The sequence below is a fragment of the Pinus tabuliformis genome, chromosome 9, assembly GCF_031772625.1.
Source record: "Pinus tabuliformis cultivar Carrire ecotype Pingquan chromosome 9, CPIR1, whole genome shotgun sequence".
Classification (NCBI taxonomy): domain Eukaryota; kingdom Viridiplantae; phylum Streptophyta; class Pinopsida; order Pinales; family Pinaceae; genus Pinus; species Pinus tabuliformis.
The window spans coordinates 173,000,844-173,019,318 of record NC_142307.1 but is presented as its reverse complement, the minus strand read 5'-3'; the positions used below and the strand labels follow the sequence as shown (position 1 = coordinate 173,019,318).

Here is an 18,475-nt window from a genome sequence, read left to right as displayed (position 1 = left end):
CCTTCCAACTTTTCTCATAGCCTCTACTATCATTTTTCCTATTTCATAGTTATTCACAACACTCACTGAAGAAACATCTACTAATTCATTGTCTTCAACCTGGAAAATAATACAAATTACAAAGTGTTAACATGTGTAACCATTCACACATAACAAAATTTCCAAAAATACAAATGTTTCACAAGAAACTCCTCAACATGCTACCCTGGAGTAAGGATTAAATGATAATGTTGCATCAACTATTTCCATAATAAAAGTGCACCTCAACCATAAGACTAAACAACTACAAGTCTACAACTATTAAATATCTAACAAGACCACACAACCAAATGTATTCCTCAAGACAAATACTATATGGAAAATGAAAAAAAATTTGCATCCAAAATTACATTAGGCGACTAATTCATTCAATTAGATGCAACACCAAACTATCAGAAAAATAGAAAACCAGCCTACTCAAAATATGGGGATTTACCTCCTTTGACAATATTTTGAGTTTCGAAAGAAAAGCTTGTTCCGTCATGCCAACGCCCCTAGTAATTTGAATGGGATTTGCACCTACTGCAACAACTTAAACAAAAAGGTTTCATTTCAAATTCTAATTCAGAAATTTAGGATACTTAATTCTTGCTAAGTGGAATTAGAAAATAAATTGGAAAGTGATAGTCGAGATAGGCTATTGTCAGGGATGATGTTTAGTATAACTCATAGACCATGCATGATACATATTATCTAGATTATGAGTGACATAAACTATCGTACGATCCAGAAAGAAATTCAAAAAATTCTCCATGCTTCTTTAAAGAGTGAAGAGGGAAACAAATGACTATTAAAAGAAAGATACAGAATGAAAGAATGAACTCAGACGTCACTAATTAAATGAAAGAATGAATCTTTGAAAGCAGACCCAATAACCATAACTTGATTGTACCTTAGGATTCGTTAGGGTAAAATTGTTTATAGGAACCAAAGGACCTATTCAGTTGTAAGGAAGAAAAAAAGGAAGACGAAGTAGGTCAGTATTTCATTGTGAGCCAGAGGCTCACTGGGAAAATAGTCCCTCTTTTTTAAAGAGAATGACAGTACCAGGAAGGTGGAACAAATTTTGTGGAGTCTGATTCTGTTTTATCCATGATTTTTTCACAAAAAATTAAGTAGCAACATAGTGTTGGTGGAGGATTTTGGTGTTTTGTGGAATTGAACATGGGTGTGACACAATCATTACAAGTTAATGTATGGTCAAGAGGAAAGATAAAGAACAAAAATAATTATGATGAAGCGTAATTTTGTAAAGAAACCAAGATTTTCCTTCCCCTGTAAAAATAAACAGGTACGTTGAAATATTAAATCTCATCCTAAATAACCTCAAGCGCTAAAGCCAACCTGGACCTCATTATCAGTCCTCTATTTTCGTTGAGTCCTCATCACAATTCTAAATCAAGTGAAATAAAGCAGTTACAATGTATTTTCCTCATAAAAATCAAGTGAAATAAAATAGTTATAATGTATTCTCTTAATAAATAATTTAATCACAATAAACTTATTATTAAGATTGAATAAAAGATAAGAAAATGAGTATCTTTCATTCCTCATTGATTTTTTTAGAACGTCAGTAAGTTCGTGATTCTGTATCCTTATGGGTACTGGTCAACATTGCTAAACAAAAATAAAGAAAGAAGAAACCCTTAGGCATTTCAGTTCACTTAACATGAGTTAACCCAACATTCAGGGCAAGAATAATAAGTTTACAGTGCATAAAACAAATCGACAGTGACAGGTTCAAATGTGAATATATATATATATAAAATCAATATTAAAATTATACAACTATTACACATAACTTCATAGTAACCTTAACATTTATCTAAACAAAAATTAGATTAAGGACTAGACAAAATTATGCTTGCATGAGTACTCAAATACATACTGGATAAATAGTGAGTTCAATATTAACAATAATCTTCAATTTATATACTCAAACCCCGGTGGGGAAATTTTCCAAAAATTACAAGATAATTGAAGAAATGTTTAATGTCTCAAAATACTATGTTCTCAAAGAGAACTTAAAAGCCCAATTGTAATGGGTTTGTAAAAGTATTACATAATTCTTCAAAGAACATGAAGGTCAACAATCCATGACCAAGACTAAAGAGAAATTTCTATTCATTTTGGAAATATTGTACCACATTTGAAAATTTTGGATCTTCTTCACTGTCACTTGGAGTTGGGAAAATTGAAAATTAAGATGCGATGCAAATAAATAAAATATTAGAACAACTGAATGCACAGATGGTTCCTAAATCCCAGTGAGTGTGAAGATGATAAAAAATGTTCAAATGTGGTACAATATTTCCACAACGACTTGAAATTTCTCTTTAGTCCTTGTTGGCAATTGAATATTTCAAGGTTATTCTTCCTCTGAATATAATTAGGATTAGATAAAAAACTTAAGTGTTGCAAAGAGAAAATCCCCCTTGAAGTATCCAACTTAAACAAAACAAAACACATCAACAGATTTCATACATTTACTCTACTTTATTAAACTCATACCTCTCATTCCCACCATGTACACATACGTAAATGTTAATGGAAATACTATGCTCAAAATAATCAAAATACAAATACTGTGACCAAAATCAATCAAAGTATACGAGAAATGAATAAATTTTTCTGTCAATCTTATCAAATATCATTGGTCAAGCTCTAACTAAATCAATCAAAATGGGAATACTGTGATATAACTAAATTAATCAATATGAGAATACTGTGATAAAAATCAATCTATTATAGCGGCTACAACCACCCTCCAAATTTTTCCCTTAGCTTTGCTTTGAAGCCTCCCTACCAACCTTTCACAGCAAGATGTCTTGTCTTGTCAAGTAAACAACCTTCAGTGGATTTCTTGCAGAATGACAACTTTTTCATCAAATATTGTTGCATCCCCCTCACAGGTTGTTTCACCGAACTTGGTCTAGCTGCAAGCTGAGCAACTCCCTCAAGAAATTGCGAAATTATGGAGGGGAACCAATCTACCCTCCATAAATTGCACAATTTTGTTTGGCAGCCTGCTGGGTTTCAGAATTACGAAAATCTTCCTGTCACTATTCACTGGAAAAATTGCGCAATTCCTCATAGCAAGACTACTTAGCCCAGAAATTACGCAACCCTGGGTATCAGTCAGCTACTCTGCCCAGAAAATGTGCAACCCCTCTAGGAAACCAACCCAGCTCCCTCCAAGAAATGTGTAGTTTTTCCTCCCAGCTGATCAGATGGTTGCATGTGCATTTGAGTTGACTAGTTCCCTTCGGGACTGAGAAAAAATATGTTACATGCATGGGTTACTCCTCCCAATCTAGCATGCAAAGGCATCCCTTGATTCAGGGATCTATTTTTAGCAGCTAGAGGTTACATGTAAGGATCATCTCAGAAACCTCCCACCAAGTGTCACTTTTCCTAGATTTGTCACATGTGTGTCATAACCTTGATCTTATAAAAACTCATCAATTGGATGCTTCAGAGATCATTCCTCACATCAACCTTATAGCTCTGGCATCCCCCATTACATCTAAGATTCGTCGGCATATTCAACTCAGCTATTTTGGGGTAAGCCCATTGCTCATGACTTGCGTTGTGTTTTTGTCGCTTTTTATGTTTTGATTTGTGTTATTGTTGTTTGATTGATTTCAGTGAGTTCTTGTTGTCATTTTCATGCATACTATCTTGTACTAGCACCGTTTTAGTTTTCATTTGCATCTCATTGTTGTCAGATGCATGATAATGTTTTGCACAGACGGTCGTCATTGCAGCAACTCACTTCACACATATGCATGCTTTCTCGTTTCCCGAATCCTGCACTTTTTGTTTGCATGAATGATCATTCACTCTCGTTTGCACTCATCTCACCATGCATTCAAACTTCTCATGTTTTTGGTCACCTGTCAATCGGACTGGGCTGCCTTGGCCCGAGCCATGCCTTGGCCGGCTAGCACTGCGCATTTTTGGAAGCAAAGGCTCTGCCTTCCCTCCAAAAATTGCATAATCCTAGCTAGGCACTGAAATCCAAGCTTACATTTTGGAATTCTTGGAGGCAGTGTCCTGTTGGCCCCAGAAACTACGTAATACAGTTTGGTGTGCATGTGACTGCTGACTAAAGTTGTGCATTGTGTAGTTTCAGTCCTCAGCAGGCCAGATTGGACTGTGCATTGCGCAATTCCAACAGTCAGTCAGCCTCCTGATAGCCTGAACTGTTTCTTGCGCAATTTTGGCAGTTAGCCTCCTGACTTCCCCGCGAAAATTGCACAACCTTTATGATCAGTCACACAGGTATGTTGCAAGTCAGTTCTCAAGTTTGTTTTGGTTTTCGACTGACATATTTCTTTCCATGAGTGTTGCCATTTCTCCAGGTATCGCAGGTGTTCATTTGCCTCTCAGTAGCACAGGTATAAAGGTTTCCAGGAGAATAGAGTCAAAGACACCGTTCAGAGCACACGTGGGGATGCAGTCAATCAAGTGTATATGAACTTTCCTACCCATGAAGACATCAAGTTGTTCATAGACAAGGACATCAATATATGACGACAGCAACATCACAACAAGTAGCACCATGAACAACAACTGAAGGTAGCATACCAGATGCAACTAATGCAAGAGGAAGGTTGTTGACAACAAAAAGGCAAAACAAAGTTGCAAGCTCAAGCAGATCCACCTTTGATGATAGCAACTTTAGAGACTCAGGCTATGAGGTGGCGACGCGACATGAAGATCATGCGAAGGAAGAGAACGGAACAAAGAAGGAGTTGCATGTGATGAACGAGAAACTCAAGGAAGAACATGAGCTCCATAGATGAGAAAATGAGTTACAGCAGGAACAGGTACAACAGGGGGCGCAACATGCACTCACGGATGAAATTGCGCCTGTGCGAGTTACAGATCCATCCCAGTAGCTGGCATGGAGCAGACAAGGTGAGTAGTGTTGTTGCATGTAAAGGAATGCAACAACATGCATTTTATTGTGCACACGTATGTGATCCCACCCATTCAACACACTCACCAAGGCATAAACAAGGAGAAATTCTGATTGGAGTTGAACATGTAGTTGACAGCTGATGTGCATGACCAGCAGCACACACTGGAAGATCATCACAGACACTATGCATTAGTGTGTTGTCAGTTCGATTGCACCCAAGAATACTATGCACATGCTAACAAACGAGTTGGATGGAGGAGCCATATCAGTGCACCCAGATGCAATGAAGGCAAGAGTTCGCTTCAACAAGATGTCACCATTGAGCACACATACATCATCACGAACAACCAATCTTTGCATCAGCTCATCACCTTCGACCATCACAAGAATGTCAAAGAGTTGGTCTTACCACAATGCTTCGAGTGTCAGTGATGTCTTGCATGGCTTTCTCATGCCATTTTGTCTCACATGGGCACATGTGCATTGTAATGTAACGTCTTGTCAAGTGGAAGTTCAAGTGTCGATAGTTGGATTTAACAATCATAAAGTAGATGAAGAGTCATGAGGGTAGATGAACTGTCACAAAGGGGAATGTCAAGGGTCACCCCACCCTTTGTTATAAATAGAACCTCATAACTCATTGTAAATGCTTTTGGTCAACTAAGCTTCCAATAGGACTATCAAAGAGAGAGCTTGGATAGTATTGTAATGAGCCTTGGCTTCTCCATTGCGTATAGCTAGTACATCTCTTTGGATGAGTAGGTGGTTGTGGTTGTAATGTTCCGCTGTTGGAACTAGTCGTTGGACATGGATATATTGTATGACTGGAACTTACACTTCTTAATATAACAAGAGATAGCACCTTTCATGCATATTTTGTATTGTATTTCAGCTATCTATTTACTCTAAATGATATATTTATCTATTTTCTTACACCTGCATGTATAGCTATTTTTGTGTATGTATGTATGAATCTTTCTGAAATGCATTGTTGGTTTAACCATCACTTTGGATTGCTAGCTAACTTTCCTTCCATGTTGCGATGCATCTTTTCTTGTGTGTTCCCTTCTTAACTATGTGCTATCACAGGTTTCCAAGGGGCGCACTCATCTCAACCCTTGTGTGCTAGAACCTCTCATGCACCTTCCTTAGCTTGTTGCTGCTGTCACACCCTTGCTACCAACAATGACATCTTACTTCCCTCTACGCAAAATCATGGTCAAGGAATTACCGTATGACCCACTGCTAGGACTCCTACACCAAATGGTTTGAGGTCTAATTGGGACTTCTTACTGAGGAGATCTCCCGACATGTTGGCGGGTCTAGCACCGTAAACATTTTGATGCTAAAAGGAGGTCTAGACGACTAACTACAAAGTTGCTCTTCCGGAGTGTATGTCTTATGGAAATGACTTCATTATCTCGGAAAAGCTCTTAGATAACTTGTCACATAAAACACATGATGGTGCAGGCCACGTAGCCTTGGTTAGGCACGCGGTCAACGTTGTAGGCTTATACGAAAGACATAGAATCCTTGAAGAATACATGACCTGTGTGTTATTCGTCTACACGCTTCGGGGGAACCCAATGCACTAGTGTGCCACCCTGCTCGAAAAAATATATTCATTCTCTTGCTCATTTGGTCACAGAGATAGATCATGCTTTCAATCACTTTAACCATAAAGCATTTGATCAAGAAATTATGAAATTACGAAAAGCACCCGATGAATCTGTTGATTAGTTTTACGTACGCTTTTGTAATCTTGCATACTGATTTCCTAAAGATGAAATTGATTGGGAACTTATTTATGGAATATTTGAGTATCTTCTTTGCATATCGGAACACCGCTCAGAACACTTCCGTGATGGAGCTGTGCAATCACAAGCAGGCACAGTTGTTGTCACATGTAATTGTCTGCCTTCACCTCATCAAATAGCTCCACCACTCCGGAGTGATGTGGGAGATCATGCACACACAACTGTTGAACTTTCACATCCTCCCACCTCGCATGCTCTTAATATCTACGTAGATTTGGCTTGCAAGCCTATTGGTTGTCACATGGATTCATTCCCTCAACCTCCGTCTTAGTATTCTATTGATCCTACAGATTGTATTGTCTTGTGTTCTTCAATTGTGGACTCCTCACCTGCTATGAACGAGATCAAGTTGTCGATGGAGTTGGTGTTATGCAACCAACTTGCGCCATCATCCATGATGAGTGTGTGCAGGAATCTAAAGAAGAAACCACATGAAGGATAACTCCCTTCCACCTGCGCCTCATCTGCTTTATCCTGACATCTCTTTTGATTCTCTCACTGCTGATTTCCCCTGTGAAAACCCATTTTTGGATGTTTCTACTTCTAATGATTCACAAGACACGTTGGGTGTCAATCTGTCATCACAATGCAGAGAGGATACATCTTCCTTCAAAAATTCGTCCAATTTTTCATTTGTCATTTATGAAAACATAGAAGATGAACATCTTTGCTTCTCATCTACCCCTCTGCCCGATTCATTAAATCATGAGGATGCCAATGAACATCGTGAATTTTATGATCTTGGTTGTCATGATCTCTATACTTCATCTGATCACGATGTTGAGTCAATTGTTGTTAATCTATCTAAGACATTGGTCTATAATGATCTATCTGTCAATGAAGTCGAAACCCCGCAGACTGTAGAGGCACTTCAGCCTGAGCAGATGGCTATGTCAAGCCCTTGCTCTCCTGAGGTTGGTTTCACTTCCGGCCATGAAATTGTTGAAACACTCAAGGCTCCTCATCAATCTCTTCTCTGTTGTGAAGATCAACCAAACACCTAGATTTTTCTTCCTCCACTCGAACTACATGATCCCATCGCTCATGCATTGGAGGAATCTTACACATAAAGCACACATGCACAACGTAAGTGGTAGATATTTCTCACATTTTCTTGCATGTCACAGTCAAGAGAATGCATACACTGAACATCTGCACGCAGTGTAGCACAACACCATGGCAGCTCCACAGAGTGCATGTCATGCGCTTTCACTCATCTTTGTTCTATGGTCACTTATGAGCTTGGAGTGTGTCCGTCTTCATCGTTATATCTTTCATGCTTACTGGTTTATGCAACTACGATGTTTTCAAACCGTGCCTTCACCAACATGGGTCAACCAACACGTTGGTGGCTACATTGGAAGTATCACCTCACATGAGATGACCCATGCATTGTTAGCTTAGGAGTAGGAGTAGTGTTTTCTTTTGAGTTGTTTTCTTTCATGCACATTTTCTTCTTTCTTTGTGTGTTTGTTTTCTTTATTGTTTGTTTTCTTACTCGCTTTGCTTCTGCTTCTTGATTTTCTTTTTGGTTTGTTTTCTTGTTATTGATTGTAGGTTAGTTTCACATGGACCGTGTTTGACTCTTGAAACAAGCTGGGTAAAGGACAAGAGGACTTGTACAACTATCAACATTTGGTTATTTGTTGTTCGCTCTCTTATGTAAGAACTTGTTGTCTTTATTCCATAATACATCAATGGAAAATACATACTGTTCGAAGTGAACCTTGGTGAAAACATAATGCTTGGGCACTAACTAATATCACCTACTCTAGTTAGTTGTTTTTGGGTTAATACTTGTCAGCTCAGTCAAGTAGAGTAAGGTGAGGGGAAAAACCTTAACAATCACATCAGAGGTATACATAAAATACTTCTCTGAAGGAAAAACCTCTTCTGCTCTCAATAAGTCGGGATCCCTCTTCCACCTCTGAAATGAATAACTATTATGAACAGTTATGAAGATGAAAAATGAAACAATGAAAAAGTGAAACAAGTTTGAAAAAATGAAAAAATGAATAAGGCAAAAGAAGAGAAAGGCTTCCTGTGCAGAGAGGTGATGCAAGTAACTCCATCAGAGAATTGAACATACTCGTTCGCAGCGCAACCATGCTTATGTTCTTGCGTGACTCGGTCGGTGTACTATCCAGACGTGCTGGCAGCGAAGGAACACCAGAGATGAAACTAAGTCTCTAACAAATATACTGCTTATGCATCATATACTTCTTAACCCCAATCGATACAACTGTGTTAGCTTGGCTTGGAATATGTGTTGACCCACCAAGGGCTTGGAAGATGCTAAATTTTACAATCAAGTAGTGTGGAAACCAAGATGAACTAAGAAATGAATAATACTTCTGGAGGTGTTAAACTTTCTTTTCACGAACAAGGTCCATTCAGACAGCTGGCGTTCTACCAATGTGACACCAAGTGTTGTACCAGCTACAACCACCCTCCAAAAATTTTCCTTAGCTTCATTTTGAAGCCTCCCTCCCAACCTTTCACAGCAACATGTCTTGTCTTTTCAAGTACACAAGCTTCAGTTATTTTCTTGTTGAATGATAGCCTATCCATCAAATCTTGTTGCATCCACCTCATAGGGTGTTTCACCGGACTTGGTCCAGCTGCAATATGAGGAGCTCCCTTAAGAAATTGCACAATTCTGGAGGGAAACTAGGCTTCCCTCTAGAAATTGCGCAATTCTGTTTGGTAGCCTACTAGGATCCAGAATTGTGCAAATCTGCCTATCACTGTGATCCAGGTGGATGTTGGTGGCCACCCACCTATCCCATTTGGACCCCCACAACTGTCTCTTTCAGTCTTTTCAGTTTCCTAAATTGTAGCACAGTTTACTATTTTTAGCAATTTTTCGGGTCCTAAACTTTCGAAGCCGTTTTGAGGCCCTAAACGATGTTTTTTGGGAAATATGGGGCAACATGGGTCCATGGCCCAATGTTTCCTCCCAAAGTTGTAGTGCTCGGATAGATATTTCTAATGAGCTATTGTACGCGTCAAACGGAGATCGTATGCCAAAGTTACGACCTCGGGAAATTGATGTACCAATTTACCCAAACGGGGCCCACAATTTGGTGTTTCATCTTCTAGGGTTAGATTTCGGAATGTTAAGGGTTTTCCATTGTTTCTCAACAATAAATAGGCCTTCAAGCCTCATTGTAACACAGTTCAGAGGCATGTAGCCACCACATCTCTTCTCAGAGATAAGCTACCATCGCCCTAGCTGGTTTATTTCCATTACTGTTTGTAAGCATATTTCAGTATTTTCCATTAATGAAATGAAGTATTATTTCCACTGCATATCTACGTTTATGGTTATCTCTGTGTTTTATTGCGTTCCTGTTTAAATCCGGATTAGTGGTATCAGAGCGGTCTGCTTTTTCTCTATTTTTCTTTGCATGTCCCCAACGAGGTTGGGATATAAGGAGTTAGGGCTTGAACTGGTCAAACCTTTGCAAGACCATCCTTGCAAATCTCGACGACCTCCCATGGTGGATGAGAAGAAAGACGAGGGGGTAGGAGATCCTATCAAAATCTTGCTCGAAGAAGCCCTCGAGTGGCAAAGGAATGCGATGATGGATAGCTTTGCGCAGATCCTTCAGCGACTACCCAGAGGCGACACATCGACTTCCAACAGCTACTCTGGAAATGCCACACCGTTTAAGGTACAAGTTAATTTGAAATCCCCATCTTCGAGGGTCAAATAGACGCAGATGCCGTAGATAAATGGTTAAATATGCTAGATGGGTATTTTTCTGTTCATGAATTTTCAAATCGGGAAAAGATTGTTTTCACTCTTCTCAAAGCAACCCCCCACGTCAAGGACTGGTGGGAAACCTACTGCGAGCAGAAGGATGAAAGTACATGCTCACTATTTTCAGCTACACCCACTTGGAATGACTTCCGGGATGCCATCAAGGAGTAGTACTACCCTGTCAAAAGCTACGAGGACAAATACATCAAATGGACCACACTGCGGCAGGGACGAGACCAAGATGTGCCGAAGTTCACAAACATTTTTCATACCCTTCGCACACAATTGGGTATCAAAGATTCTGAGCTGCATCTGGTACTCAAATACCATGGCTGCCTGCACAGATACATACAGGAAGAGATGGTGTTCTTGAACATCTCCTCACTCGGCACGGCGTACCGATCCGCTGTCAAAATCGAGCAAAGGTTCAAACAGAAGAAGCGAGACTTTGGAACTGCAAATCCGAAGTCAAAAGGACAAAGCCAAGGCGGGGTGACCCAAGACAACTTGTCGAAGCCGCAAGAAAATAACAACACCATGAAGCCGAAGAAGGACACAGGGAAGTGGTGTGAGTTCCACAAGAGTCCCACTCATAACACAAGTGAGTGTCAGACCAAGCAGTTGCTGGTGGCTGAGTTGAAGGCTTCCGAATCAGATGCATGTTCCGACCCTGAGCCAGAACTCGACAATGGGAATGGCAAAGGGAAGCAGATCATTGATGCGGATCCCAACGCCACTGTTGCCACCGCCAAGATCCAGAAAGATGAGCCCGAAAATCCAGAGGAAGGGGAGCGTCTTTTCCACTCACAGATGTGGGTGAAGGTTCGCCACTACAATTCATTATCGACAATGGCAGCCAAAAGAACCTCGTTTCAGTAGAGGTCGTGAAGCGGTTGGGCCTACCGACTACACCACACCCACAGCCGTATAGTATTGGGTGGCTTCATGATGGACGAGATCTCAAAGTTCGCCAGCAATTCCGCCTTCCCTACAGCATCAAGCCCTTCACAGACGAGGTATTGTGTGATGTTACACCTCTCGATGTTTGTGATGTATTATTAGGCCAACCATACTTGTGGAGGTGACATGCTGTGTATGAGTCAAGGCATCGTGCTGTCATTATTTATTTAAATAATTCATTATACAAGATACCAGAGGTAGCCCCACCTACTACCACATCTTTGATCACTGCTAAGAAAGGCAGCAAGCTCATCTCCCAGACCAGGAAATTTATCTGTCTAGTTCACTCCCAAAGTAAGGGGAATATTGTTGCTACATCCATGACCCCTACAAAGGGTTCCTCCATGCAGCAGCAGTAGCAAAGGGATACGGTCATGACAGAACACAGGAAGAACTTCTCCTCATCCACAGAGATACCACACAAGTTTCAAGTGGGCAACAAAGTCTGATTGCATCTGCAGAGAGAACGCCTTACCAGAACCCATCAGAAGCTCAGACCACTCCGACATGGTCCTTACAGCAGTACCAAGGCTGTGGGGAACAATGCTTTGGAGCACATCATTCCTCCATTCCTTTGCCTGCACCAAGTGTTCAATATGGACCATCATCGACCGTGCTTCCCACCATTACTGGACACATCAGAGATTGCAGGACAAGTTTAGCAGATGGAGGAACTCAACGAAATAGGGACCATTGCTTCCTAAGGGGGGAGGAATGATCTAGGTGGATGTTGGTGGCCACCCACCTGTCCCATTTGGACCCCCACAATTGTCTCTTTTAGTCTTTTCAGTTTCCTAAATTGTAGCACAGTTTACTATTTTTAGCAATTTTTCGGGTCCTGAACTTCCGGAGCCGTTTTGAGGCGCTGAACGATGTTTTTTGGGAAATCTGGGGCAACATGGGTCCATGGACTGATGTTGCCTCCCAAAGTTGTAGTGCTCGGATAGATCTTTCTAACGAGCTATTGTACGCGTCAAACGGATATCGTATGCCAAAGTTACGACCTCGGGAAATTGATGTACCAATTTACCCAAACGGGGCCCACAATTTGGCGTTTCATCTTCTAGGGTTAGATTTTGGAATGTTAAGGGTTTTCCATTGTTTCTCAACAATAAATAGGCCTTTGAGCCTCATTGTAACATAGTTCAGAGGCATGTAGCCACCACATCTCTTCTTAGAGATAAGCTACCATCGCCCTAGCTGGTTTATTTCCATTACTGTTTGTAAGCATATTTTAGTATTTTCCATTAATGAAATGAAGTAGTATTTCCGCTTCATATCTATGTTTATGGTTATCTCTATGTTTTATTGCGTTCCTGTTTAAATCCGGATCACACTGTTTGCTGGAAAAATTGCGCAATTCCTACCAGCAAGATTGCTCAGCCCATAAATTGCACAATCCTGGGAAGCAGTTAGCTACTCTGCCCAGAAATTGCACAATCGCTCTGGGAAGGTAGCCTAGCTCCCTCCGAGAAATGCACATTTTTTCCTCCCAGTTGAGCATACTATTGCATGTGCAATTGAGTTGATCAGTTCCCTCCGGGACAAAGAAAGATTGTGTTGCATGCATGGGCTTCTCCTCCCAAGGCAACATGCAAAGGCATCCCTTGATTCGTGGATCTGTTTTTAGTAGTTGGAGGTTACATGAAAGGATCATCTCAGAAACCTCCCACTAGGTGTCGCTTTTCCTATATTTGTGTCATGCGTGTCACAACCTCGATCTTATCAAAACTCATCGACTGGATGCTACAGAGCTCAATCCTCGCATCAACCTTACATATTTGGAATCCCACATTCCATCTAGGAGTCGTCGGCACATTCAACTCAATTGTTTTGGGGTAGGCCCGCTGCTCATGACTTACACTGCATTTCTATCATTTTTTGTCTTTTTCTTTGTGTGAGTGTTGTCTGCTTGATTTCAGTGAGCGCTTGCTATCGTTTGCATGCATACTATCTTGTACTAGCACCGTTTCAGTTTTAGTTTGCATCTCTCTGTTGTCGCATGCATGACACTGTTTTGCATAGATGGTTGTCGTTGCGGCGACTCGCTTCACACACATGCATGCTTTCCCATTTCATGCTTTCCCATTTTCTAAATCCTGCACTTGTTGTTTGCATGAATGATCATTCACTCTCGTTTGCACTCATCTCACCATGCATTCAGACTTCTCATGTTTTTAGTCACCCATCTGCTGGATTGGGTTTTCTTAGCCCAGGTTGTGCCTTACATGGCTAGCATTGCACATTTTTGGAAGCGAAGGCTTTGCCTTCCCTCTAGAAGTTGCGCTATCATAGCTAGGCACTCACCTCCAGGCTTGCATTGTTCAATTATTGGAGGCACTGTCCCATTGGCCCCAGAAACTGTGCAATGTAGTTTGTTGGTTGCATGTCATTGCTGACTGAAATTGCACATTGCATAGTTTTAGTCCTTAGTAGGCAAGGCTGGATGGCGCATTGCGCAGTTCCAGCAGTCAGTCAGCCTCATGACAGCCTGGACTGTTCCTTGCATAGTTTTGGCAGTCGGGCCTTGGGCACCCAATCTACCTATCTTTTCCTTACATTTTCACCTATCCTTTCATCATTTTTGGACCAATGATATGCATTAATTGTGATAAACTCACAAGGTAAACCTCCCTTCTAGCGTCTCTTGGAATATTTAATTGATGAAGTAAGGTCACGAGGTTTTGCCTATGAAAACTACTAAAATTTGCTATTTCTGTAGATTTCGGTGAAAAGGTATTGCATTCAAAACTCATAGCAGCAGTCCCGCATTTACAACAGCTATTCGGCAATGCTGCAACAACATAACGAACTCCCACCTGCTCATAAGCTTATTTCGGATCTTTATTACTCTCTCTTTCTCAGCAATTAGTTGTTGTTCTAATAGTTGTATATTTTTGGGCATTAGTTTCTAGATTTAGGGAAATATTTCTTTCTCATGTATTTGTATAAAAGGGGTTTTATTACTGTGCAAAGGGGAGGTCGTTTAGAGCCATACATTGTAACATTTCTTCATATTTTAATTGAATGCAAGCAAGTTTGTTGTTCTTCGCCTACTAGTGAGTTAATGCACCCTTAATCAGAGCGCTAGGCCCACTCACCTGATCAGGTGCTACATATTTTCTTTATGTGTTTTGTTTCTTCTATTGTGTGATAATTTCTTATTGTTGTTACATCTCTTTAATTAATTATTGTGAATTCCTTTTTAAGTCCTGCGATTTATTTCTACTTACTGTTACAATGACGCTTTGATTCTTTAGCTGTGAATCCTTAGTTTATGTTAGATTGTAACCTTACCCCTATATATACCTTGTGCATTACCTTGAAAAATGTACACACCCAAATTGATAAATTAATGTGGAAAAAGGGTGGAATAGTTTAGTCACACTCAGACACCAACATTTTGGCACTGTTGTCGGGGAAGGCTAAAAAGGTGCAAGACCTGATATGCATTGACCAAAGGATCAATCTCTCGTCTTAGGGAGGGAATTGCTACCCTTCCCTAAGCCTTGAGCTTTGAATTTTTATTTTTTTTTGCTTTTTATCGTTTTTGGGCCCAAGTTGCTTTGTTTTGGTTGATTGTTCTGAATTTTCCTGAGTTGTTAAAACCATATCTCTCATCCTGGGGAGGGAATGGTCTTTTGACACCCTACTCTAGGTCCCAAGCCTTAGATTTTCTTTCAGTCGTTTTCTTTTCTTGTTCGATCTCTCGTCCTAGGGAGGGAATGGTCTTTTGACACCCTGTTCCAGGTCTCGAGCCTTATATTTCCTTTCAGTCATTTTCTTTTATTGTCTGTTAAAACCCAACCTCTCGTCATGGGGAGGGAATGGTATTTTGACACCGTGCTCCAGGTCTTAAGCATAGCGATTTAATTTAAATGTTTCTCTCTTACCAATTTGCATGAAAAAAAATTCGAATAAAAGGGGCAGAGGAAAAGCCTGGAAGAAAGGAGGATAGGATTTGGGAAGGAACACATACATCCAACAAATCATCGCAAGAGATGAATCAGAGGCATCATCTCGTGCTGTTGTGAGGGCAAGGAATTGAACAAAATTAGAGGGACAATCTGTTGAACATCCAGTGCTATATACAATACCTCCTATTGATTTAAGACAAAAAACCCTTCCAACAGCAGAAGAAGTATGCCGCAATGTACCTGATGGAGGAGTACCGCTGCTGGTAACAAAGGAAGAAGAAGTTGTAAGCACAAGATTTGAGGAACCAACCCATTCCAGTAGGGAAGAAGAAGTTGCAAGGAAGGGGTTTGAGGAATTAAGCCATTGTGGTAGGGAGGAAGGAGTTGTAAGGGTATTCCTATCGCCGCGGGATAGGGGGAGTGCTGTTAAAAACTTCATGATAAGACCCCCTCCATCATTCCCTATGAAATCTACTGAAATTTCGAGTGATTATTGGAGAATATTTATGGCACCAACAACCTCTACTATTGGCTTCCGAATTGGGGATCTTGGGATTGGTGCACCAACAAAGCCTATTCCTTTGGCAACTTTACCTAGCTTTCATGGGATGACTTTTGAAGACCCTAACACGTTCCTTTTTTAATTTTATATTGTGTGTCGGGGATATGATTACATAACCGATGAATAGAAACTGAAAACCTTTCCTGCTACACTAAAAGGGACATCCCTGCGATGGTTTATGGGTCTAGGAGGAAAGACTGTCTCCACATGGCAAGAGATGAAAACCTCTTTTCTGGAGAAGTATCAGGGTTACTGCAAATCTCAGGATATTAAGGAAGAGATTTTTATGTTCATGCAGAAGGAAAACGAGAATATGGATGATTGTGTGGAACGTTTTAAATACACACTGTAGAGGTCAGGTCATTCTAACCTGGATAAGGACATTTTGAAAATTATCCTTCTCTGGGCTTTTCAAGAAGACTTTCTGGAACTGTTAAACATAGTAGGAAAGGAAGATATATCAAAAGAGGACTTCGATACCATTTGTGAGCTATGCATACAGTGATCGAGGGAAGTTGCAAGGAATAACCAAAGAATTCGGTCAAAAAAATCATCTGGTGGAGGTGTCATGAAAGTAGAAATTCGAAACCTGCTAGATAACTTAAGGACTGATATTGTGAGTACCTTGTCTGCACAGAGGGACACATTGTAAGTAAAACAGAAACAGATGGAAGTGGAAAAGACTTTGGCTATATTTTTCCTGAAGTGCAGAAAGAAACATCCACCTAGAGAATGTTCATTGAACTCCGTGGAAGAATGTGCAATCTGCGAGCTGAGTCATGCAACAAGTTCATGCCCCTCCTTGCCAAGATTGAAGGCGGTCTTTCAAGGGATAGGTGAAGAGGTGGATCAACTATACTTCATGGGATCCAAAAAGCCATGGAAACCTTGGCCACCAACCGTAAATCAAGGTATGTTTCAGGATCCATCTCAGTATTTTAACAATTTTAATATGGGTCCTCAGTCCATGCCTTATTCACCTATGTGGCCTCAATATCAGTTTCCACCCTGGAAATAATGGGCTCCTCAAACTAGTTCGAATTCTCCATGGGCCCTGAGCTAGCGTGGACCCTCTCCTCTTGGATAGTTTCCCAATCAATACCACAACAACAACTTCAGTTCCCCTCTAACATACCTCCTGGTAATCTGCCTATTCGCCCTCAACTTCCTGTCCAACCCAATATGAATCCTAAAAACAAAGGGGCTCAACAAGCTGACACCCTCAACCTGCCTTCCTACAATATCTCTACCTTAGAACTTTATGAGATGAACTTGAGATCTGGGCGGGTAGTAGATGCTCATCCCTCACCTATTATTGAAAAAGTTGACAGTGAGGTTAAAGAGCCAGAAACAGTTGAAGAGAAATCAAACCAAGCTAGTAACAATCCAACACCTCCTCAACTTCCAATTACTCAAGAATATCGAGTTGACCTGCCCTATCTTGAAAGGTTGGCTTTGAGTAAACAAATCCCTCAAGTTGAGTTTGAATTTTTAGGGGAGTTAGAAAATTTGTTTGTTAAGATTCCCCTATTACAAGCTATGGGGGATGTACCTATATATGCAAAAACTCTTAGGGAATATTGTGCTAAAAAGCCTGGAAAGAGATCAAGGGACCCACTCACTATTCATGTGATGGGAAAGTTATCAAATTTTATGCTCGGACAGGTTATGCCTCTGAAATATGGGGATCCGGGGAACCCAATTATGAATTTACAAATTAATGGAGTGGAAATTCTGAATTTACTGGTAGATTTGGGTGTCACTATAAATGTCATCACTGTTGAGGCTATGCAGACAATGGGTCTTCAAAACCTCAAACATACACCTATTGTGTTAGAATTAGAAAATAGATCTACAGTCAAACTGGTAGGAAAGTTAGAAGACATTACAATCTCAGTTGATTCATGGCATTACCTTGTGGATTTCCTAGTGCTGCAAACACAGTCCCCAGTTGGTGGCCACCCCTTGATTCTAGGAAGAACGTGGTTGGCAACTGCAGATGCCTACATTGGGTGTTGTTATGGAAATATAGTTATCTCAAATGGGCAGTTTACTAAAAATCTTGTGTTATACCCTCCTGTAGAACCTAGCCCATCAGTGAAACCATCTTGTCATAAGAAAACTCTATAAAGGAAGAGTCTGAAGATGAAGACTTAAGACTAGTTCTTACTATTGGGCAGGCTCTTCAACTGAAAACAAAAACTAAGGATGATACAATTACTACCTTCATTAGCAACCCCTGTTCTGTTTCAGATTCAAACCAGTGAATTCTAGAATCTGTCTTGAGCTGTGAAACACAGGAAAGTATTTAAACAAAAGATGGATTTGAAGAACTGCGTACAACTATGTCCCATGACAACATTTCTGTAGACATAGAGCCAGGAAAGACCCTGAATATTAACCCAAATCTATCAGAATCCTAGACCAAACAAATTCTAGATGTTCTCCGAAATCACATAGAAGCCTTCACCTGGGACTATACAGACA

The 18,475-nt window shown here is 40.5% G+C and overlaps 1 protein-coding gene across 1 annotated transcript; it reads left to right on the top strand.

The window, feature by feature from the left end:
- The first annotated feature begins 17,254 nt into the window (after positions 1-17,254).
- On the top strand, positions 17,255-18,118 carry LOC149147662 (uncharacterized). The gene has a single exon (XM_089441910.1). It carries the CDS (start codon positions 17,255-17,257, stop codon positions 18,116-18,118), a length of 864 nt encoding a protein of 287 aa, XP_089298036.1.
- Positions 18,119-18,475: the final 357 nt, after the last annotated feature.